The 24,337-nt window shown below is 42.2% G+C and overlaps 1 protein-coding gene across 2 annotated transcripts in view; it reads left to right on the top strand.

Annotated features, from left to right (window-relative positions):
- Positions 1 to 24,337, top strand: part of dachb (dachshund b) — a 94,632-nt gene that overhangs the window by 27,647 nt on the left and 42,648 nt on the right. For both annotated transcript variants that reach the window (XM_069718016.1, XM_069718015.1), the window contains exon 2: positions 19,628 to 19,743. In XM_069718016.1, coding sequence (XP_069574117.1) covers positions 19,628 to 19,743 — 116 coding nt within the window. The remainder of the gene's footprint in view (positions 1 to 19,627; positions 19,744 to 24,337) is intronic.

Below are 24,337 nucleotides of genomic sequence, written 5' to 3'. Positions count from 1 at the left end.
CCAACAGACGAGAGTCATATTTCCTGCAGCTGTTGTTGTTCTCGGGTGTCTCTGATTAATTACAGCGATCGATCAGTCGATCACCCGCCGAGCCGCTGCAGACGGATCCGTTCACGGAGTTTCAAGCCTGATCTTTACACGTCATAAAACCGTAATCATTTCTGTGGACACGAGTCTGAGGTGGTCGGAGAACGCTGGGAATCCAAACACTCCTATCAGGGCTTTTATACCAGTCTCTTTATTTGCATTTGTGTTATCATTCCTTGTAAACTGTGGGAGTGCGTGTTCCCGTGTTTTATGTGTCGACAGTGTAATTTATGAATGAGTCCTTGTTGTTTTCTGACGGACAGATTTGGCTGTAAATGATATGAATTCAGGCTTTCTCTTGTCCAGTGAGTAAATTATGTCATTTTTCTAAAGCTACAATAACATTTCTGCATTTCAGAGCATCATTTCTTATATTTAATAATGAACTAACTACTGATATAACTGGAGCCGAGAAAGCACGAAACAGGAAGTGATTAGTAACAAAGATAGTTTGTTAAATAGTTTACATAAGTTGATATTAATAAGTGTTAAAGTTGTAACCGGCCGTGCAGCCCTGTCCTCACGCCGCCGTGCTCCGGCTCACCTTGTGTCCCTTTAATGCAAAATGACAACGCTCCTGGTTTGGAGACCTGCTGAAATCCCCTGATGGCACAAACGGTGTCATTTTGTATTAAATAGATTGTGTTTTGGAGCATAATGTTCTTGGGTGGCTGCTGAAATGAAGCGTTGCGTCACTCTGAGTTAATATATCCGCTGCAACGGGAGCCTGGAAATGAGACGGTGTCATTTCAGGACTCTGGATTTTATAAAAATGATTAAGATTTTGTTTCTCTTTATAGGATTTTTTTTTTTTTAATTAGTCGGCCTGTAAAAAGGTCATGACAGCTGGTTCAGTTGAAGTTTTTGGTTTGAAATAAACAGAAGAGGTTTTGTTGCTGGTTCATAACATGTTAATCTGTCCTCTTGGTGCTGGAAGATTCTTCTACATCAAATATTTTACTGTAAGATTATAAAAAAATGTGTTACACCTGTACTTTAAATTCGGAGAACATTTCCGGTAATGAAACATGTAATTTGGAACTAACAGTGAAGAAATTTGTTCCATTTAATTGCGAGTTTAACTTCTGAGTCTTTTGGTCAGTGATTCAAAAAATATATGTTGTATAATGTAGCTGTTATTTAGCTGTAAATAGATATTTTGACCACAGTTATCAGGTAAATAGAAAAACTATTTCATGATCTGACATCAATTTCCTAAAAAGACAAACAGAAATTCTTGATTTGGATTCTTCATGACTTTGAGTTTCTGCCTAATTTCCACTTTGTAGAAAATGTGGAGTATTTTTAAATGTTTTATTTAAGGTTAATTTTATATCGTTAACTGTCCATTTGAGCTCTTTTTTTTGGTTTGTTTGTTTGTTTGTTTTTTGTTGTTGTTGTCTTTTCTCAGTTTCTAGCAAATTTGGGAATTTTTTTAATTTGTTCAGACACTTTATATTTCATACTTTTTTAAAACTGAACTTTTATTGTCATTTTTGCGACGTGCGAGTCAACAAACAAATAACTGAGAAAGCACAAAAATTCTCTCTACATTTTGACATTTTAAAATGTTGTTTGTTTGTTTCAAACAAACATAAAGGAGCTTTGAGCGCCACCTGCTGGAAATAAAAATCACAAAAAAAGCAACCAAACAACAATAAAAATAAAAGATAACACAACAAATGTCTCAGCGGCTGCTGGTTCAAAAGCTGTCAACAAACATACGGTGAACTTTGAAATGTTAGCATGACCCAATAACAGCAGTAATAATGGAGCGACTCGTCCCGTTGACTCACTGATAACTCAATTAACAGCCTGATAAAGTGCGACAGTTTGCATGTAATCAAATACTTATTGACAGCCTTATAAAGGAGGACGCTGCAGCCGGAGGACGCTGCAGCGTCTGGACTCCACGTTGGCATCAGATCAGATCAGCGTCACGCCGAAAATGGGACCAAATTCCCATTTTATTCTTTTAAATGAACCGATTGAACAGAAACGTTCGCGATATCTCCGACGGAGAAGCTCGATCGATAGGAACGAGTCAATAATGGCTCCGCGATGCTGTTTGGTGACTTTGCTTTGTTTTGAAGCAGAACTCGTCTCCCTCCACCAACAACAACAAACACAGCTAAATATTTAAAGGATGAAAGGACCTCGTTCTCGTGCCAAAACAAAAAAATCGAATGACGAAGCAGTTTTATTGTTCCAGTAGTTAGCGCGGTGATATATTACCTCCTCGCTGGACGTTTCTCCAGGATCTCGGCTCTAATTAGCCAGATTACTTCTCTCTGGGGGAGATGGGATGTTTGTCACCTGCAGGCCGCCGTAGTTTGACGGGACACCGCAGAGTACCGAACACTTCCGGGTCGTCGTAGAGGTCGAGATGTATGATACGGACGATACTTCATCATGACTTTTATTAAACAAGCTCTGTGTCAGGTAACATTCAGTCGGGGAAAATGTTGTCCTGCCTCTCGGAAATAATATTTAAGGGAGAAACACTGAATTATTTTCAGGTTGGACTACGGAGACGCTGGTTTCTATCACGAGTCCACTTCGGTTTAAGCAGCAAAAAGTTGTAGTTTCAGTGACTTTTATTCAACCAGCAAACACCTGTCATCTCCAAGCTTCAGGTAACTCTTGACTTTCCGAGTATTGAATCAACACCGCCATCTTTGGCCAACCTTTGATCCAGAGTTGTTTACCTTTCATTACATGTGGAATAGAATTTTTTTTATTTTTTTTTAAAGTCTTTTCATATCAAAGTGCCGTTTCGCTGCCAGAAGTTTGACCATGTTTGGACAGGCTGGGGAGGGACGAGGGGTGGATGAGGCTGAGAACCCGATGACACTATGTCCCGCCCACCTTTACCGGAAACCTAACTACTCACCAGGGATGTCAATCAAACCGGACACGCCCCCAAACATCGCTCTGATTGAGTCCTAATATCTAATGAATGCTGGAGTTATTTCCAGAAGGAGGGAGTTTATCTAATGACACCATGACTTGTGGAAAACATTTTCAGGAGACAACTTTTTCAATGGGAGTGTATTGGCTCCAGCCCCTAGTGGTCTTTAGTGGTACTGCACTTTCAGGCACTTTTGCAGTGGCTTCACTTTTCACACCTGGAAATTATACAAACATGTTTTACACTGTATGAAGAGAAGTGGATGCCGTATGTTGCCACTCAGCCTCGCTATCAATCCCCCCAGTGGTTATTTATGGTATTGCTATTTTTTTTTTCCAGCTAAACATTTTTTTTATTTCCTTTTTTACGACGTTAAAAGTCAATTAGGATGGTTTTGATGGAATTCGTGAACATAATGTTTTGCAGTTTTGTTGGCGAATATTTGATGACCTACGGTGTTGAAATTTTGGCTCGCCCTCAAGTTAAAACGGATAAAAGGTTGTGTTGGGTGGAGGCTTCAAACTTGAAAGTCCTCATATGTTCCTGCCTCAGTTGTTTTTTTTCAAAATAATTCCAAATGATTCAGTTTTTGCCGATAAGCCGCCAACTTCGTGCGATTATCAACGGAAACTCTGACTCGTTTCCTGGCCGGAGAGTCTGCTGCTGCTGAAAGACGTCCAACTCTAAAGTCACTTTGTCACCATAAAAGCAGTTTAATGTTTCTGACTTCCCCATCAGCTGTTATAAAGAGAGGGGTAAAAAAATAAATAAAAAGGGGGAATTAAAGTGGTTTAAAAGGGGGCGTTAAAGTCGGCTGCAGCCTGAGAACGAGGACAGTCGGCCGTTAATAAAGTTGATATGTTAGTTCATCACTGTAAAACTTTACAACTCTTTGAATGTTTATCATTTCTTATAATAACCAGCTCAGCATGTGTGTGCGTGTGTGTTTTATTACATTACAGTTATCACTTTTATAATAGCTGTGTGTGTGTGTGTGTGTGTGTGTGTGTTTCCTTGCACGGCCAAGCCGACCTACCACGAGGTTGTAATAGAATAAAAGCTAATCTGTGTGTGTGTGTGTGTGTGTGTGTGTGTGTGTGTGTGTGTGTGTGTGTGTGTGTGTGTGTGTGTGTGTGTGTGTGTGTGTGTGTGTGTGTAAATCTGCAATAATAATATATTCTGGGAGATTCAGTGTGTGTGTGTTTATGAAAGGAAAGAGCTGTGCGTGTGTGTGTGTTGAGGCAGGACTTGTATCTGTGTGTGTGTCCACTGTGACCAGTGTAAACTAATATTGATTCAGCTGTTGGTGTTATACACTAGTCATAAAACTGGACTTATTGTAGGATCTAGGCTTACCTTACTCTATGTGTGTGTGTGTGTGTGTGTGTGTGTGTGTGTGTGTGTGTGTGTGTGTGTGTGTGTGTGTGTGTTGGATTTAGACCATGTGTGGATAAATGTAAAAACCCCGTTTACGTGTCAAACAAGTTTTTGTTCACTCTTAAATGTTTCACGTTGGAAATCGGCATAAAAAGAAAAAAACGGTCGAACTTCGTACCGAACGACGCGCCGCTGCCCCCTTCTGGCGAGGAGTGTGGCTGCGTGAATAGATTTTATTTTGCTTTCACGGTGGTGAAATTGATAGTTTTGTCGATCACAGATTGTAGTTTTGTTCTGTTTGTTATATTTCCAGCTGGAGATTTAGCACAAAGAAAACTGCCCCCGTATCTCCAATATTTCCCGCTGGCCGGTTTTGTCTTTTTTTAATTCATTTATGTGTCTTTGTAGTCGTTTTAAATCTTCTTTGAAGTTGTTTTGTAGTTGTTCTTGGTGATTTTTTGGGGGTCGTTTTGCTTCTGTTTAAAGTCACTTAATTCCTTTGTTTTCTTTTGTGTTTCTTTTTCTGTTGTTGTCATTTCCTGCCTCTTCGTAGTTGTTTTGTGTTTGTTTCCGGTCATTTTGCGTCTCTTTGTAGTCGTTTGACTTTCCAAGATGAAACGTTGCAACTCGTTTCAAACCGGATTGTTCTGGGTCCTGTTGTGTTGGTTTTCTTTGTAGTTCTCGTCTCTTCCTGGTGGTCCGGCATCTCTTTGGACCTGTTTTACATCTATTAAAATCATTTTCTGTCTCTTTGTTTTGCAGTTTTTTTGCATCTCATCGTGGTGGTTTTGTGTCTTTGCAGTCGTTTGATGGAACCTACAGCGAGTAATGTCGACACTGACGTCATCAGTAGTTGTTCTGAGTCTGTCTGTAGTAGTTTTATGTCTCCTTCTAGTCGTTCCTGGTCTTTTTTGATGGTTTTGCTTCTATTTGAACGCGTCTCTTAGTTTGTTTGTAGTCGTTCGATTGACTTTTAGGTTAAAAATGTTGCTACTCACCTTAAATACAGAGTTGTTCGGGGTCTCCTGTGTTATTTTGAGGCTCTTTTGAATATTTTTGTAATTTATTTTGTGCATCTTTGTAGTTGTCCTTGGTCTTTTTTGGGGGGATTTTGTGTCCGTTTTAAGTCTTTTATGTCTTTTGTTCCATGTTTTGTATCTTTTTTTTGTCTCTTTGTAGCTGTTCAATGCTTTTTTGTGCCGTTTTTTTGTCTCCTTATAGTCATTTGATTGACTTTCCTACATGAACACTCACCTCAGACAGATGAGTGGATAGAAAAGGGGCCAACTACCTCTGACCTTCAGGCTCCGGTGGGGACGGAGCTCCAGCGGTGGCCAGTCAGAGTCCAGCTGTGCCACCGAGGTGATCACACCAACCTTTTTATATTTCAGCTCCTCTCTGGTCTCCTCTAGACAGCAGAGAGGTTTCAGTGTGAAGCTCAGCTGAAACTATGCAGGTGAAATTAGTCCCGTGTTTTATCTGCAGGAGGACATCATTTCCCTGAAGCTTTTATTTTTAGGATGGAAAACAGTGCTGGTGAGGAAGAAAGTGAGAGTGTTTGTCTTTTGTTGTCCTTGTGTGTCTGTTTGTGCACAAGAGGAAGATTCAGAGAGAGAGAGAGAGAGAGTGTGTGTGTGTGTGTGTGTGTGTGTGTGTGTGTGTGTGTGTGTGTGTGTGTGTGTGTGTGTGTGTGTGTGTGTGTGTGTGTGTGTGTGTGTGTGTGTGTGTGTGTGTGTGTGTGTGAGTGTGTGAGTGTGTGTGTGTGTGTGTGTGTGATGTATGGGGGACGGTGAGTAATACTGCATGTGTCATTCCGAGTCCCCTGAGTTTTCTTCTCTTCTTCTTCTTCTCGCTCCCTCTCATCATGTCCTTCCTCTCTCTCTCTCTCTCTCTCTCTCTCTCTCTCTCTCTCTCTCTCTCTCTCTCTCTCTCTCTCTCCCATCTGTCTTTTCTCTCTCCTTCCTTTTTTCTTTATTTCTTCATCTCTCTCCCTCTCTCTTTTTTTTTTTTTTTTTTTTTCTGTGACATTCCTGTCCGGCACTGAGAGTGTCATCCTAGTTTTCTGCTGACTCGGTGCTTCGCTGACACACACACACCCACACACACACACACACACACACACACACACACACACACACACACACACACACACACACACACACACACACACACACACACACACACACACACACACACACACACACACACACACACACACACACACACACACACACACACACACACACACACACACACACACACACACACACACACACACACACACACACACACACACACACACACTCACACTCCAGCTGTTGAGAGCGGGGGCGTTTATTGGATTGTCTGTGTCCTCTATTTGGATAAGGAGAAAGGAAAGAGGGAGCGCAAGGATGAAGGAGAGGAGGAAGAGGAGGAGGAAGAGGAGGAGGAGGAGGAAGGGAACAAAGGAGGACAAGGAGTGACAATTAAAGGACACCACGCAGGAAAAGATGCAAAAGAAGAAGGAGGGAGGAGGAACGTGATAGAAAATGTAAATAGGAACGAGCAGAGCAGAGAGGACGGATGCAACAAGCTAGAGATGATTAGACATAAAGACATGATAATTATCGTAATAATATCACTTCTTTTATTAATAAACTAATAAATTCGGTAATAACAATAAAAATACAGATTTATAGATTTCTTGTTTATTTCTTTTAAGTAAAGTTTTTATTTTTTTACAGGATCCTGCATCTCAAACATGAAGATTTTAGACTTTTATTCGTCACATATTAAAATAAATTCAATATATTTTGATTTAAACTCAACTTTAGACATTTTTTGCTGTTTTTTTTAAATATATATAGTCAAAGTGATTTATGATAATAATAATAAGCAAATTCATCAAAAATGAAAATACATTTTTTTCTACAAATAAATTAAATAAATAAAGACATTGATGTTGCATAGATTCAGGGAATTTTTGTGTGTTAAGAATAATTTTCCATTGAAATATTGTTTTTATTTATTTTATATTTAATATTGCAATTTTTAAATAATTAAATTTCTTAGATTTAGCTGTTTGACATTTTTAAGTAATTTTAATTTATATATTTATGTACTTTTGGCATTTTAAAAATGATGCATTTGAATTTTAATACAATTATTAGTTACAATTATAAAACAATTTTTTTTTAAAGTCATCATTCATTGCACTGCTATTTTTCAATATAAGAACAGTTTGAACCACGGATATTGTAAACATGTCTCTGTGGAGTTACAAAAAAATCAGCATAATAACGATAAACTTTATGTCTGTAGGTTTTAAAGGAAGTAATCAATTCTCAGTGTTTTACAGTCTGATGACAAACACACACAGACCAGAGATGTTTTGTTCAACGGTTCAATTCCCAGTGAAGAAAGACGGCTTTAAAAAATGTAAAATAAAACAGATGAAAATGATTTATTTTTCTTCACATTATTCACAATCACATCTGCAGCTCCCAGGAGGGTTTCTGCAGCTGGAGATCGTCGTTTCTGAGTACTAACATAATCACATGGCTGATATGAACATGTATAAAATCAGTTTGATTTGATTATTTAAAATGTAAAATCACCTGTTAAACGTGCTTCCGGAGACATTATCGTTAAAAAAAAGTTTGCAGCCTCAGCTCATAACTCCTTTTAAAAAAGGAAACTTTTAGGCCTGATCTTAAATTAAAGATGGTGTCTGTCTCTGGACCTGAAACTTGACACAAAACCTGATGTTGTCTGTCATCTTCGGGCCCTCAGGAACCGCCGCTTTAAAAACAGCCATGATTCTGAAATGGAAATCACCGCATGGGCTCAGGAACACTTGGCATGTTGAAGCCTTCCGGTTGCCCCAAAAAATTGACCCAAAATCTAAAGTTTCTCTGCTCCAGTTTCAGGTCTGCGGTGAAATCACAAATATTCACGTACGCAACAGGAACAGACTCTGAACTTTGGGATCCATCTTTGTACGAGGTCTTTCAGACACGATGGAGTTTTTTGGTTATTCATGTATGATCGTAAAACACAAAGTGCTGTTTTCCTTTACCTTCAAATGTGTTCGCAGTGTATAAACGTAACTTCTAGGAGAAAGAATTGAGACCTGAGATCCACAGCAGTCGTAAGAGGACTCCATTAAACTCAATATACTGATAGTTCGCTGTTGAATTTGAAAACAAAAAGGGTGATTTGAAGCTTTAGTTGGCGGTCTGTGTTCCTTTAAGTGAGGCCAGCAGGGCGAAAGATGGACGGCAGAGACCTGAGACAGCAAAGAGAGAGAGAGAGATGGTGGTGGGGATGAAGAGAGGCCGAGATAAAAGATGGGATAGGTGGGAAGAGAGAGATGGAGAGAGAGCAGATGCTCCGTAAGAACAATGGAGGAAAGAGAGAGACATAAATGATGGCCAGGCGAGCGAGCGAGAAGAGAAGGGAGAGTAAAAACGAAGGGAGAGGGACAGATGAAAGATGACAGGCGTGGGAGGCAGCGGGCGAGCGAGGCAGGGACAGACAGGAGGAGAGACAGAGAGAGAGAGAGACATAAAAGATGTTAGGTGGAGGGAAAAGAGCAGCCGAGGAGAGGAGGAGTGAGGGAGGGGTGTGAAAAAGAGAGAGAGATGACAGGACGATGAAGAAGAAGAGGAGGAGGAGGAGGAGGAGGAGAGGTGAGCGTCCTTGCACTGTCAGGGGCGATCGATGGCACATCATTTACATTACACTGACTTAACTGCAGAGAGAGAGAGAGAGAGAGAGAGGGAGAGGGGGGACGGAGAGATTGATGGAGGGAGGAAGGGATGGGTAAAAGAAGAGGAGAGGGAGGGAGGGAAGGATGGAGGGAGGGAGGGAAGGATGGAGGGAGGGATGGAGGGAGGGAGGGAGAAAATTAACTCCAGTTAAGAGCAAGATGAAGGAAAAAAAAGGAAAGAAATTGATCTGATGTAGATTTGGGAAAGTCTTTCTTTCTCTTTACTACCTTTCATCTTCTTCATCTTCTTCTTCTTCTTCTTCCGTTTTTTGGCGCTAGCCTCCCTCCTCCTCCTCCTCTTCCTCCCCTCCTCCTCTCCTTCATGTGTCACACTTCTCTTCTCATTACGATCATCCTTCCTTCCTCCGTCTCTTCCTCTTTCTTTACATGTTGTTGTGCTGCGTCCTGCTGCAGCTAGCCGGTTCGCTCGGTTTTCCTCTGCAGGAGCCCGACTGAGCTAAACGCTGACGTCAGCATGCTCACACGCTAAGAAAGGAAAGACACGCTAACGTGCTGGAGGGAAGCCGATATTTCAGGTTCACACTTCGTCCACATTAAAACGTCATTTTTTTTCCCCGATCCCAAATGTAGTTTTTTTGCTTTGTATAAATATTTTCTATATTGGTGAAGAAACAAAAAACTATTCTCTCCAGCTGAAATTGTAATATCGGCTCTTAGCTTAGCATCCAAAGAAAAGTGAGCATCTTCTCGTGAACACGTTTGAAAGCTGCACAACATGCAGCTGTTTTTTTTGGTTTTTTTTTTTTAACCCTCACTGTTGTTTTCAATGTATTTCTACAATTCTTTAAAAAGAAATCCTCGAACATTGTGGACATAAAAGTACGTCCGTCCACCCAAAGATTTTTAACTGGTTTCCCAAAAACGCATCTTCATCTTCAATGAAAACAAAAGATAACAAACAACTTAAATCAAAGCAGCTTTAAATGTCTTTTATCGGGACCTTTTCTCTTTGGAAGCCTCAGATACTTAAAGATCCATTTTAAAATGGAATATTATTGAAGGTGTTGTTTTGGCTTCACATTCAGGAAACAGTCTGAATAATTAACTTATTTTACCATATTCATTTGATCATTTAAAGGACTTTAAAGAAAGCTCTTTAGGGAACCGTCAGAAATGATCATTTTTCATCTAACTCCATATATAACATCTACGTGTCTCCTCTTTAATCCTCCCTCCGTCCCTCCCTCTGCGTCTCCGTCCCTCCGTCCCTCCCTCGCTCGTACCATATGTGACATTCCTTCTCAATGTGGCGCATTGAAAACTTCCTGTTGTTATAGTTTGTTATGGAGCACTTCAAAGAGACGGGGGGGGGGTGAAAGGGAGAGAACATGGAGTCTGTTATAGTTTTACCTCCTTAAATACTAACATGTGAGAGCACCGTGTATGCCTGTATGAATTATCCCTGTGTGTGTGTGTGTGTGTGTGTGTGTGTGTGTGTGTGTGTGTGTGTGTGTGTGTGTGTGTGTGTGTGTGTGTGTTTGCCCACATGCCGAGGAAGTAAGGTAATGACGCTTAAAGCCATCACACACTCACACACACACTCACACACACACTCACAGACACGCAGACACACGTTAGCCCATCGACCTGTATAACTTGTCTCGTCAGCGATTGTGTGTCAGAGTGTGTGTGTGTCAGAGTGTGTGTGTGTGTGTGTGTGTGTGTGTGTGTGTGTGTGTGTGTGTGTGTGTGTGTGTGTGTGTGTGTGTGTGTGTGTGTGTGTGTGTGTGTGTGTGTGTGTGTGCGTGTATGTGTGTGAGTCAGAGTGTGAGTGTGAGTGTGAGTGTTTAATATTTAATAGGTGCTGGTTAAAAATGCAGGAGTGTTTTTGTCTCTTGTCCCATTGCACACCTGTTCCTCCAGAGAGGGAGAGAGAGAGAGAGATAGAGGGGGAGGGGGGGCATAGATAGATAATAGAGATAACAGATAGATGTAGTTTTCATGCAGTTCAGAGGGGGAGAGCACGTTGTTGTATGTTGCTGCAGCACAACTCAGACAAACGTCCCATTTATTTAAGTTGAGGACTGATTTTAAGTATGAAGTACATCCGATGTGTCGTAGATGAACTTTATACACACGGAGCTTTAAAATGAAAAACGTGGACGTAGACCGAAGGTTCAGAAATCTGGTACCGAATGACATTTTTAGACACCAGATAATAGTAGCGCATGAATATGAATAATACGGTAAAGAGACATTGAGGACACACGGCAGGTGGATTAAAGGACGTGGAGGGTTGGACGGATAAACGGGTAAACAGACAGATAATCTCAGACGGACTGACCGGAGAGACGGATGGGTGACGGACAGATAAAGACGAAGGGATGTGGACGGATGGATGATGGAGAGAGAGGAGGGACGGACGATGTGCGAGACAAGAAGTGGGGGAGGTGAGTGGTAACTAGGCAGTAATAGATAAACAAAGTGAAAAGAGGGAGAGCGAGGTGTCATCAGTTAATCAATACACTTTCCCTGTTTCCCTCCACTTTGTGTTTTAAGGTGATTTTTTTTCCCCTTTATTATTTTCGCTCTACTTCTCTTATCAATCAATACTTATTATTGAGAACCTCACTCCGCCTCCGTCTCCGTCTTTCTTTATTTTCCACCTCTTCCACTGCTCTCCTCTCCAAAAAAAAAAAAAAAGACAGAGGAAGAAGAAGAAGAAGAAGGAAATACACACACACACACACACACACACACACACACACACACACACACACACACACACACACACACACACACACACACACACACAATGAAGTCATTCATCTGTCCAATCAAAGAGGCGGAAGGCCGGAGGAAAGTAAACATCCATCTCTCTCGCTCTGTTCCTTCTACGTGTCTGTCTCTCTTTCTCGTGAAGCCGTGAGCGTCCATGATTATGATGCCTCCCCCTGTGTGTGTGTGTGTGTGTGTGTGTGTGTGTGTGTGTGTGTGTGTGTGTGTGTGTGTGTGTGTGTGTGTGTGTGTGTGTGTGTGTGTGTGTGTGTGTGTGTGTGTGTGTGTGTGTGTGGACAGACATATATCCCATTTCTCTGGTGTCTCTTTAAAAAGAATAGATTGTTCTTCTGCTACAAACAAAGAGTAAAGACACACACAGGGAGGCAGAGAGAGGGAGAGGATGGAAGCCGCTGACACAATTTATGACGGCCGAGAGAGACGTGTGGAGACGGAAAACACGGGAGAGAGACGGAAATGTCCTCCGGGTAGCAGCTCTGAGCGAAAAGACAAGAGAGTAATCAATGAGAAGAGGTTGTGACGTCATTTGGTTCCAATTTAGCGCATTGGATTAATGACGCTAAAGATAACAAGGAGATGGGAGGTGATTAAAACGTCGCAATAAACTCAATTTAACGTGTTCAACGACACGGAAGATGCTGCGTTCAGTTTGGCAGAAGTGCCTTAACGTGTGACACCACCGACGGCCAGCAGGGGCTTCATTCCAAAAGCATCAACTTCTCGGAGAGAGGTAGGTTTGGGGGGCGTGGCTGGCTAACAGATGGGCGGGGCTTAGTCCTGCACTTGCTCCTCCCTCGGCTCGTCCAAATATGGTCACTTCTGGCAGCAAAATAACCAAGACGGCGAACTCCAGGCTGCAAAGCGGACGTTCACGAACGTCACGGTGTTTTGGCATTCGGCTACAAATAAGGATTTTTGTCATTGTCGATTAAACTGTGGATTGTTTTCTTGATTAATTGATTAACTTTATTTGGGGGTCAAAAAATGGTGAAAAATGTCAATCGATGTTTCTGAAATCCGAAAGCTTGATTCGAACAATAGTTAGCAAGCAAAAGATATTCAGTTAATTATAATGGAAGAAAAACAGAAAATATTCACATGTAAGAAACTGAAGTCAGAAAAGTTTAGCGTGGACTTAATACGAAGGTACCGAAGGATTGCTCCGAATATTTGGATTCAAAAAATCCTTCTCTATCAGTCTGCTTGTTCACAGACCTACACATTGTACAAATTATTGCAGCGTAACAACCTCTGAATTATTAAACAAAGTAATACAGAAACGTTGGAAGATCTGAGAATACAACGTACAACAAAAACTGAAGATTAATCAGCTCAGAAAGTGATCGGAAAATCAGAAAACGGGGAAATATATCAAGTATTTTACAATCAACCAAAAGACTAAATCAACTTCTAGTTATTTATTGACCATCAATGTACATTTTTAAAAACCATGAAAGACAAAAAAAAAAGTTGTTCACTATTCTCTAAAAACAAAACAAAGATTGTAATAAATGTAAAATATTCAGTCTTCAAAAACTGGATGTGAAAATAAATCAGATTACACGAAAAGTGAAACTTTCAAATAAAAAAATCCGTAAAATAATTTCATCAATCTAAATTAAATCCGAGTGAAAAGTCACACTCATAATTCATAATTCATAATTCATTTCATGTGGACATTAAAAATAAACCAGAAACACGTTTCACGGTTAGAAAACGGTGAGAAACCGAATCCAAGAAGACAAATATGAATGTCAAGTTGACGGAGGATCAAAAACGGCAAATGAATGAAGGAATAACAAAAGAAGGATGATGAGGAGGAGGAGGAAGATGAAGATGAAGTTTCATCACATCGAGGAAGACATGAAAGAAAGAACGAGGAAGATGAAAGATTTTAGCTAAAGAGGGTTGACCCCTGCTCTACCCCTCGTATTGACCGCATCAGGCTTTGATAAACTACACTGTGTGTGTGTGTGTGTGTGTGTGTGTGTGTGTGTGTGTGTGTGTGTGTGTGTGTGTGTGTGTGTGTGTGTGTGTGTGTGTGTGTGTGTGTGTGTGTGTGTGTGTGTGTGTGTGTGTGACCTCTGCACGTTCTCAGCTAAATCAATCTGTCAAACGTTAGCGAGTCCGTGCTTATTCACCGCCATGCCTGTTTGTGCGTGTATTTGCGAGTGTGTGTGTGTGTGTGTGTGTGTGTGTGTGTGTGTGTGTGTGTGTGTGTGTGTGTGTGTGTGTGTGTGTGTGTGTGTGAGAGAGAGACCGACCCTGACCGGCCATCAGAGCCAATGACGGAGTATTGATCAAGGCTCTGTCGCCATAGAGACGGCCATTTGGGAGGACAGGCGAGGGGGCGCGTGTGTCAAAGTGGGAAGACTTACTTCAAGGTGGCTCATCAGATCTGTGTGTGTGTGTGTGTGTGTGTGTGTGTGTGTGTGTGTGTGTGTGTGTGTGTGTGTGTGTGTGTGTGTGTGTGAGAGTGAAATGTCAGCCCCATGGTTTCCATTCGCTGCATGTTTTGGCGTTCTCGGGCCAATTAAAAGGTCGTCAAAAAATAAAATAAAAAATACCTCCATCGGCAGCACACACTTCAAATCTGCTGCTTAATCAACTTGATCAACATCAATAAATCACCAAGTGTTTGATTATGAGACATTATCATAATTACTGTGGATTTTCCCTTTTTTTTGGACCTTTGAGTCGGGTTCTGAAGAGAAACTGTGGCGGACTGATTCTTCATTTTCCAGTGTTACGATGAGTCTGACGGTCTTCTTCCAAACCCGCCGGCCTCAAATACAAACGCACCAAATATAAATCAGGTCAGAAGTTTGTGGACGGTTTCTGTAGCAACTGTGTCACTCGCCTTTGTTTTGTCTGTCTGACTCGCCCGCTGTTTGATATGAACAAACATGCAAACAAAAACAACAACATATAAACATGACATGTAGTACCGCGTGTGTCCAGCAGGTTCTCTCTCCGCTCCGGCCCGACTCGACCCGCTTCGTCCTGCTGCTTTCAAAGTCGCTGCGGTCGTCACGTCCTCAACCTGCAGCGCTGCTACATACTAATACGTAATAATTACCTCTGCTCATACACTCCTTTGATTTTTGTTCTTTTGACCTGCAGACTTTATAATCTAACGTTTCTCTCGGAAACCGTTTTAAACGAAAGCTAACGGCAGATTTTGACTATAAAAATGTTCCTTTTTACGATGTAGAACTGGTTTACTCCCACGTATTCTTCTGTGGTGTTTTTTTTTATTTTTTTTTATCTCAACTTGTTTTTTTTGTTTTTTTTTACCTCTTTCAATAAATAGTAAATAAAAGAGGAAGCCGGAACCTGATTGGCTGATACCTGAGAATGAACAAAAAAAACATAAGAGACAGGAAGTGGCAGGAAATGAACAGACCTCCAGTGAACTGGCGGTGGTGTGAAAGCGGGCGTGTGTGCAGAGGCCAGGGGTCAAAGGTCACCGTCTTACCTGCCCCTCCATGAGCTCATATAAGTGTGAAGAAATGAGAACGGGGGGTGGGGGGGTGGGGGGGGGATCGTTTCTATTTAAAGTTGTGGAAGCAGTCGAGGTGAAGGGTTAACAAATGAATGTAGGTCAATGGAGCGAGTGTGTGTGTGTGTGTGTGTGTGTGTGTGTGTGTGTGTGTGTGTGTGTGTGTGTGTGTGTGTATGTGTATGTGTATGTGTGTGTGTGTGTGAGTGTAGCCCAACTTCTATAAGGTGTGTAACGGTGTATATCACGTGTGTGTGAGTATATGTGCCTCCCCTTTTCTTGTGTGTGTGTGTGTGTGTGTGTGTGTGTGTGTGTGTGTGTGTGTGTGTGTGTGTGTGTGTGTGTGTGTGTGTGTGTGTGTGTGTGTGTGTGTGTGTGAGTGACCTGCTCTTTGTTCCCGTGCTCGGTGCAGTAAGGAGAGTGGACCGTTGACGAGGATTAATGCCCAACATATGGCAACCCTACGGGACACACACACACACACACACACACACACACACACACACACACACACACACACACACACACACACACACACACACACACACACACACACACACACACACACACACACTGCAGTCATTACTCTGAACAAAGAGCTGTAAGGCTAATGAGAAGGCGATATCATGTGTCCTTTACAGACACACACACACATGGCATGGATTCACGTGGATACACACACACACACACACACACACACACACACACACACACACACACACACACACACACACACACACACACACACACACACACACACACACACACACACACACACACTCTTTAATGTTGCTTACACATGGATGGATGCAGATGAACACACACACACACACACACACACACACACACACACACACACACACACACACACACACACACACACACACACACACACATACCTGGTACTGTAACATGTATCCATTGTGTGAGTGTGTGTGTGTGAGTGTGTGTGTGGCAGTTGAAAGGTAGCAGGCGGCCGTTGATGGAGTTATGAATGCAAACACCTGTGTGTGTGTGTGTGTGTGTGTGTGTGTGTGTGTGTGTGTGTGTGTGTGTGTGTGTGTGTGTGTGTGTGTGTGTGTGTGTGTGTGTGTGCGTGCGTGCGTGTGTGTGTGTGATTGAAGGAGGAAGAGCGAGGAAGAGGTGAAGCAGAGTTCAGAGGAAAAGTGAATGTTCGTGTTTGCATTTCTTCATGCTCCTCTGCCTCTCTCCGTGTGTGTGTGTGTGTGTGTGTGTGTGTGTGTGTGTGTGTGTGTGTGTGTGTGTGTGTGTGTGTGTGTGTCTTTTTCTCACGTAGCGATCACACCCCGAAAGCATTTGCAGACGTTTTCTCTCCACATCTTTTCACACACACACTTTCTCTCTCTCTCTTCTCCCGGCGGGATTCAAACCAACATGTTCCTGAAAAGCTCCACTCCTGTTTTCTGTCGTAATTGACTCCTCTGTAAGCCCCGCCCTCCATAGTTACTGTTGCTATGCGTGTCAATCTTAGCATTAGCTAAAAAGTAGCACAGATTTGACCCCATAATTTCCAGACAATTGTTCACCAACATGAGGCGGCGTCATCTCTTTAAAAAACGGACTGCACCATAGGCCTGTCAATCAAACAGACACGCCCCCAAAAACAGGTCTTCTTGAATCTTCTTTTCTAATGAATGAGGGATTATTTTCAGATGGACCTCCAGAAAACTAACAAGAAGGAGTGACTTTAGCTAACAACACCGAGATAACTGATGGACACATTTTATTCACTTTGGATTTGATGAGAGAAGTTGAATGGGAGTCTATGGAGCCGGAGGCTTTTTGGAGCCGACCTCTAGTGGCACTCGCTGGTATTGCAGCTTTAAGAGGCTCACTCTTCGGGACTCGGAAGCTTTACATCCACTTTCATGTACAGTCGAAGGTTATAAACTAGTGAGAAAGTTGAAGACATCCTGTGTTTATTTGAAGAAACTTCCACAGACTCGAGTCGTTTTCTATTTCCGACCTCTACGTAGGTTTCAGGTTCTTTCTCTTTCTTTTCTTTCTTCTCTTGCGGCGACACTCTGCCGATGTCGGTCCTCTCTCTCTCTCTCTCTCTCTCTCTCTCTTTCTCTCTCTCTCTCTCTCTCTAGGTGTAAATGACTTTGGACGGCCATCTGTTACTGAGCCACCCTGCAGAGAGTTGGCCTGCATGCGCACCTCCTCAGCATGTGTGTGTGTGTGTGTGTGGTTTCCTTTATGTTTAGTTGCACGTGTGCAGTCACTGTACTCTTGTGTTTGAGTGTGTTTATTTATGCCTACGTGCACATGCATAATACAGTAGGTTGTGTGTGTGTGTGTGTGTGTGTGTGTGTGTGTGTGTGTGTGTGTGTGTGTGTGTGTGTGTGTGTGTGTGTGTGTGTGTGTGTGTGGCAGGAATGGGGGGTGAGAGAGATGCTCGACTGTGTATTTAGTTTTACCTGCACATGTACAACATGTAGTGAGTGTTAACATGTTTAGCCTCAGTCGAAGCTGACGTCGGCCTCTCGATGAATATTTTAAAAATCTTTTGGCAGCAAAAAGAAATCTGCATAATTTTCTCTTTGGTTCAGTTTCCTTCCTGCTGCTCCTTCACAATAAAAGTCTTTCAGCCGCTAACGCGGGTCATAGCCCGGATGTCTCGCGGTTTGTGTGTGTGTGAAATGTCTTTGAGTTGATGAACCAGACGATATTCGACATATTTTAGTTCTATTTTAATGCAGGACGAAATATTTTAGTTTGAATGAAATCCTGAAACAGCCCGAGAATCTGATAAGAGCTTAAAATGTTGATATCTTTAAACTGGCTTTTAGTTGGAACATTTTATGGACATTTTTAAATGTATTTAAACAATGATATTATTGTATTAATGTCTATTGTGTTTTCTAATTATGTAGTTTTAGTTTTTAAAGCAAATTTTTTTAAATTGATTTTATTGTAATTTTTTTCACCTTTTTTATTTCTTGTGTAATTAGTCTGCATTTATTTTACTACTGTACATTTAAGCTGTTTTATTAACAGTCTTTCATTCACTTATAAAGCACTTTAAATTTGACACAAGTCAAGCAACAACTTCAAACGACACTAAAAATTGTATTTATTGAGTTAGCTGAACATTACATTTTATACAGTTACCCTTAATAACTGCCATATAACTGAATTATTTCCAGGAAACGTCCTTATTTTCTGCTACAAACCTAAAAAATAAAGCGTAACTGTTCTCGACTCTGAGATCTAAATGCAGAAAACTACTTAATCATTGATTTATTTGGCAGGAAAACTAGTAAAGTTTTGTAAAATACTACAATAATCCAAGAAAATGAACCAAACATTAAACTTAAACGCGCTGCTACAACGCTACAATTATTTATAACTGCAGCCTTGTTTTAGGACTTTTATTGTGAAGGAGATCCATGTTTCAGGAAGTGCTTCTGCTGCTTAATAAATATTTAAGTGGAGAACTAAGAACTTAGTCCAACTAAAAACGGCCAATGAGATGTCACCCCGGCGTTTGTTGAACCAATCGGCTGTAACTTCCTGTCGGTGCTGCGGTCAGTCGGCCGGTGAAAATCCTCTGAAGCCGCTGCGCGCCGTCACTTTGTGATTTGATTACATCCGAGCGACCTGCTGTCTCTGCTGGAACATCCAGCTGTTCGCTGCGACTGCCGAGGAGACCGGCAGCGAGCTTTTACTCTCTGAGGTTCTCAAACATGTTGAAGTGTAAAAATGGAGGAAAATAGGAGCAAATTGATTTTTCACTCCGCAAACGGATACAGATACCGTGATGTAAATTAGAAAATAATCACATTTTGCTTTGTTAATAGAAGTAAATCAAAATATGACATTCGTACACTTTCTTCACACTGCAGCAGGATGTGTATATTATTTCATATATTCTTCACGGTGTGTGACGGTTGTTATAACTCTGACTTTATGCTTCATCTTTTGGTTAAATTGAGGTAAATAAAGAAAGCAGACATTAATTTTTAACTCCTGGTAAACACAGCGGCGACTTTTCTGATTCCTGGTACAAATATAAAATTGAGGAAATACTGATGTGTCTTTTTTTATAATTAGGTTACAAAAACCCAATTCATTCATAATTAATTCTCCATTAATCCTGGACGATGTTTCCAGATCGACACCAGCTGATCGCCGTCTTCTCTTCATGTAACCCTGCGAGTGTGTTTCTGTGTCGTATTAATTTGGTGTCTCTTCCCGTCCGTCTCCCCTCCAGCTCTCGTCCGGGCCGTCCTCCCAAGCGATGTTCCGGTGCCGGGATCCAGGAAAGCCCCAGGCTGCTGCACCCGGGCCTCCCCGGCCTGCTGTCCCCCAACCTGCTGTCCCACACCGGTAAGAGACAGACGGAGACTCCAACGCTCCTCTCCATACCCTATTTATTTTTTACGCCATTTCTTTACGACGGCGCCCTCTAGTGGCTGCGGTGAATCTGACGCGCGTGTTGGAGAGAAGCGTCTGTTGGGAGGAGGTCGGGGCGGACGGACGGGTCCGACGCTGTGCTTGTTTCTCCTCTCCAACCGCTTTGTAACCTTTACCAGCATGTTTATCATCGTAACCATGACAACGGTGTTTCTCTGTTTTAACACAAACTCTGACCTTTGCCTAAAACCTAACCGAGTTGTTTTTGGGCCTAAATTAATAAATGCTCGCGCAGGTTGAGTTGAGAGCAAAAGGACAACCCGTGAAAAAACACATTTCTGCAGGTATAAACGTGTATAGTTTGGACGGATGTGCTGAAAGTTTGCATGCAAAAATTGCTTCAATTTCTCTCTCGGGGGCACGTTTATTATTGTAACCATGACAACGAAGCTCTTTTTTTTTTTTCTGACCCTGAAAACTTAACCAAGTTGTTTTTGTGATGAAAATGATGAGTTCAAGGACTGGGTGATTCAAAATAGAGTTTGTATATCTATCAAATATGGGAGGGAGAGCTCTTCGCTGCCACGGCAACGGTAAGAAGCATGCTGGCTTCTTTATCGTTCCCATTTTGGAAAACACTTTTGTTTTTGCACAAAGTTCATTGTGTTTATGGGCTGCATGTGTGCGATCATAACTGCAGCAGTGAAAAGTTTTGTTCATTATAGGTCAGAGAGTTTCAGCTCCTTAGTCAGGGCAAAGTCAGGGAATTTGACCTTTGACCTGAAGTGGGAACCCTGCATTTGTCTTCCTGCTTCTCTGTTTATTAATCAGGATCTACTTTGTTGTCCCAGTTATCAAACGGTCCTTCAAATACGAGACATCCGTCCTCAGAATGATTAATGCATTCAGTTATTTAAGCTCACAGCAAAAAGTGCAGAAATACATTTAAATCATGGAAATAAAATGTCAAACAGTATCAGACAGGATTTAATGAGCTAAACATCAACACAACTTTTATATAAATGAAGTAGAGAAACAAAAACAACAGAAACGACCTCATCCCTCCATTTCTGCATCTTTCCTTTCCTCATCCTTCCTTCCTTCCTTCCTTCCTTCCTTCCTTCCTTCCTTCCTTCCTTCCTTCCTTCCTTCCTTCCTTCCTTATTCCCCTCTCCTCTGCTTTCTCTCCATCTTTCTCCTCACATGCTTCATCTTACGAGCTGATTACAATATTAAAAAAAGACAAGTTTTTCTTTCTCGACGCCTGAAAATAGAAAGAAAAAAAAAACAGTGAGGGGAGAGAAGGAGGGTAACAAATGGAGAGAAGGAAGGAGGGATGTCGCTAGAGGAGATAATGAAACCTAAAAATGACTGCCAAAGAGCAAAAGATGGAGGGAAGGAAGGAAGGAAGGAGATGCAGAGAAAGAAAGAAAGAAAGAAAGAAAGAAAGAAAGAAAGAAAGAAAGAAAGAAAGAAAGAAAGAAAGAAAGAAAGAAAGAGAAGGGGAGAAGACCTGCGGAGGGTGAACGAGTGCAGATTGTGCGGTGGTGTGATGAATGACACGTCTCTGGGGTCCCACTCCTCCATCTGTCCATCCCTCCCTCCTCCTTCACTCCCCGCGTCCCCCTTTTCTTTCCCTTCTTCCTCCGACACTCATCTCTCCTCCTTTATCGTCTACGTCCTTCACTTCTTCCCTTTTCTCCTCCTTTCCCTCCTTCCTTCATTTCCTTCCTCCTTTCTCTTCTTCCTTCCTCGTCCTTTTTCTCCTTTAATCCGTCCTTCTCTCCTCTTCTTCCTACTTCCTACTTCCTTCCCTCCTTTCTTTTTTCCTCCGAACTCTTCCTCCTTTTCTTCCGTCTTTTTCACTCCTTTATTTTCATCTCCACTTCCTGTCTCACACTTCCACTTTTTTTGTCGTTCTTCCATTTGTCCTTATTTTTACCCTTTCATGCTCTTTATCTTCTTACTTTTTCTCTGCTCCTTCCTTCCTTCCTTCCTTCCACTGCCCCATTTTTTACTCCTCCTTGCCTCCTTGACTGCCTCCTTCTTCCCCTCCTCCCTTCCTTCTGTTTTCCTTCCTAACTTCCTGTCCTCCCTCCATCCTTCTTACCTTTTCCTTTCACTTTAGCTTCCTCTCCAAACTACCTCCCATCTTTCCTTTTCTTCTTCTCTTTAATTCCTTCATCTGTCCTTCATCTCCCCTTCATCTCCTCCCTCTATCATTTCCACTCATCCTGTTCCTCACCTCTCAGTTTCCTTCAGATCTTTCCTCATCTCTACTCTCGTTCGTCTCCATCCTTCCCTCCGTCCTCCACACCGAGCCTCCCGCCCCAGGATAAATAAAACATGGTTGTGTTTAGTGACATATGGACACAGCTCACTGTGGCATACTAATGACACACACACACACACACACACACACACACACACACACACACACACACACACACACACACACACACACACACACACACACACACACACACACACACACACACACACACACACACACACACACACACACACATCAGGTGTGTGTGTGTATTTGTGTTGAACATTAGTGGAACCCAGAGAAAACATTTGCTCACTTATGATCGCTCATTAGCTCACACACACACAGACACACAGACACACACACACACACACACACACACACACACACACACACACACACACACACACACACAGACACACACACACACACACACACACACACACACACACACACACACACACACACACACACACACACACACACACACACACACACACACACACACACACACACACACACACACACACACACACACACACACACAACATATATCACACACACACACACACTTGGCAGTCTTCGGATGTCGCATTCCGCCTCATTCACACACACACGCAGAGTTGCTCTGTCTTAGTCGGCCCCGCGTCCATGGAGACGCCACGTTGCCGGGGGAGACGGGCTGTTGTTTACGACCTCGCGGGCGCCATGGCGATGGGGGGCATCGGCCAATCACAGATGGACATTTATCACACTGTTAGAAAACACGGAGGGAGAGGAGAAGGAGTCTGGAAGAGGACGGCGAGAAGGAAGGCCGAGGCAGAAGATGAAGACGAGGAGGAAGATGATGATGATTTTGCGGACGAGGTGGAAGAGCAAAACGAGAGAGGAAGAGCAAAATGAGAGAGGAAGAGCAAAACGAGGATAAAGAGCAAAATGAGAGAGGAAGAGCAAAACGAGGATAAAGAGCAAAACGAGAGATGAAGAGCAAAACGAGGATGAAGAGCAAAACGAGAGATGAAGAGCAAAACGAGGATGAAGAGCAAAACGAGAGAGGAAGAGCAAAACGAGGATGAAGAGCAAAATGAGAGATGAAGAGCAAAACGAGGATGAAGAGCAAAATGAGGATGAAGAGCAAAACGAGGATGAAGAGCAAAACGAGAGAGGAAGAGCAAAACGAGGATGAAGAGCAAAACGAGAGATGAAGAGCAAAACGAGGATGAAGAGCAAAACGAGGATAAAGAGCAAAACGAGGATGAAGAGCAAAACTAGGATAAAGAGCAAAACGAGGATGAAGAGCAAAACTAGGATAAAGAGCAAAACGAGAGAGGAAGAGCAAAACGAGGATGAAGAGCAAAACGAGGATAAAGAGCAAAACGAGGATGAAGAGCAAAACTAGGATAAAGAGCAAAACGAGAGAGGAAGAGCAAAACGAGGATGAAGAGCAAAACGAGAGATGAAGAGCAAAACGAGGATAAAGAGCAAAACGAGAGATGAAGAGCAAAACGAGGATGAAGAGCAAAACGAGAGAGGAAGAGCAAAACTAGGATGAAGAGCAAAACGAGAGAGCAAAACGAGAGATGAAGAGCAAAACGAGGATGAAGAGCAAAACGAGAGAGGAAGAGCAAAACGAGGATGAAGAGCAAAACGAGAGATGAAGAGCAAAACGAGGATGAAGAGCAAAACGAGAGATGAAGAGCAAAACGAGGATGAAGAGCAAAACGAGAGATGAAGAGCAAAACGAGGATAAAAAGCAAAACGAGAGATGAAGAGCAAAACGAGGATGAAGAGCAAAACGAGAGAGGAAGAAGAGTGGAAAGAGAGATGCAAGTGGGAGTACATGAAAAAAAAAAGTGCAAAAGAAATGAAGAAAAAAAAGATGAGACGAAGATGCAAAGGGAAAGAAAAACAAACTGATGAAGATGAGAGACGGCGATGAAGAAAAGTGGAGAAAGAAGTCGAGGTGAACAGAAAAAAAAGGATGAAACAAAGATGAGAGGAAAAAAGGAGGGAGGAGGAATAAACGACAGCAAGAGAGTGATATCAGTTTAATTGGCCTCATCTTCCTCAACAAAGACGCTGTAATGATAAGCGTGGGAGTGTGTGTGTGTGTGTGTGTGTGTGTGTGTGTGTGTGTGTGTGTGTGTGTGTGTGTGTGTGTGTGTGTGTGTGTGTGTGTGTGTGTGTGTGTGTGTGTGTGTGTGTGTGTGTGTGTGTGTGTGTGTGTGTGTGTGTGTGTGTGTGTGTGTGTGTGTGTGTGTGTGTGTGTGTGTGTGGTAACCTATGCAGGGTGCT

Source organism: Brachyistius frenatus, unplaced genomic scaffold (assembly GCF_029030835.1).
Source record: "Brachyistius frenatus isolate BFR_SWC_R1_liver_20210118 unplaced genomic scaffold, ASM2903083v1 Contig_184, whole genome shotgun sequence".
Taxonomy (NCBI): domain Eukaryota; kingdom Metazoa; phylum Chordata; class Actinopteri; family Embiotocidae; genus Brachyistius; species Brachyistius frenatus.
The sequence above is the reverse complement of the archived record's forward strand: the minus strand, read 5'-3'. Positions and strand labels throughout refer to the sequence as shown.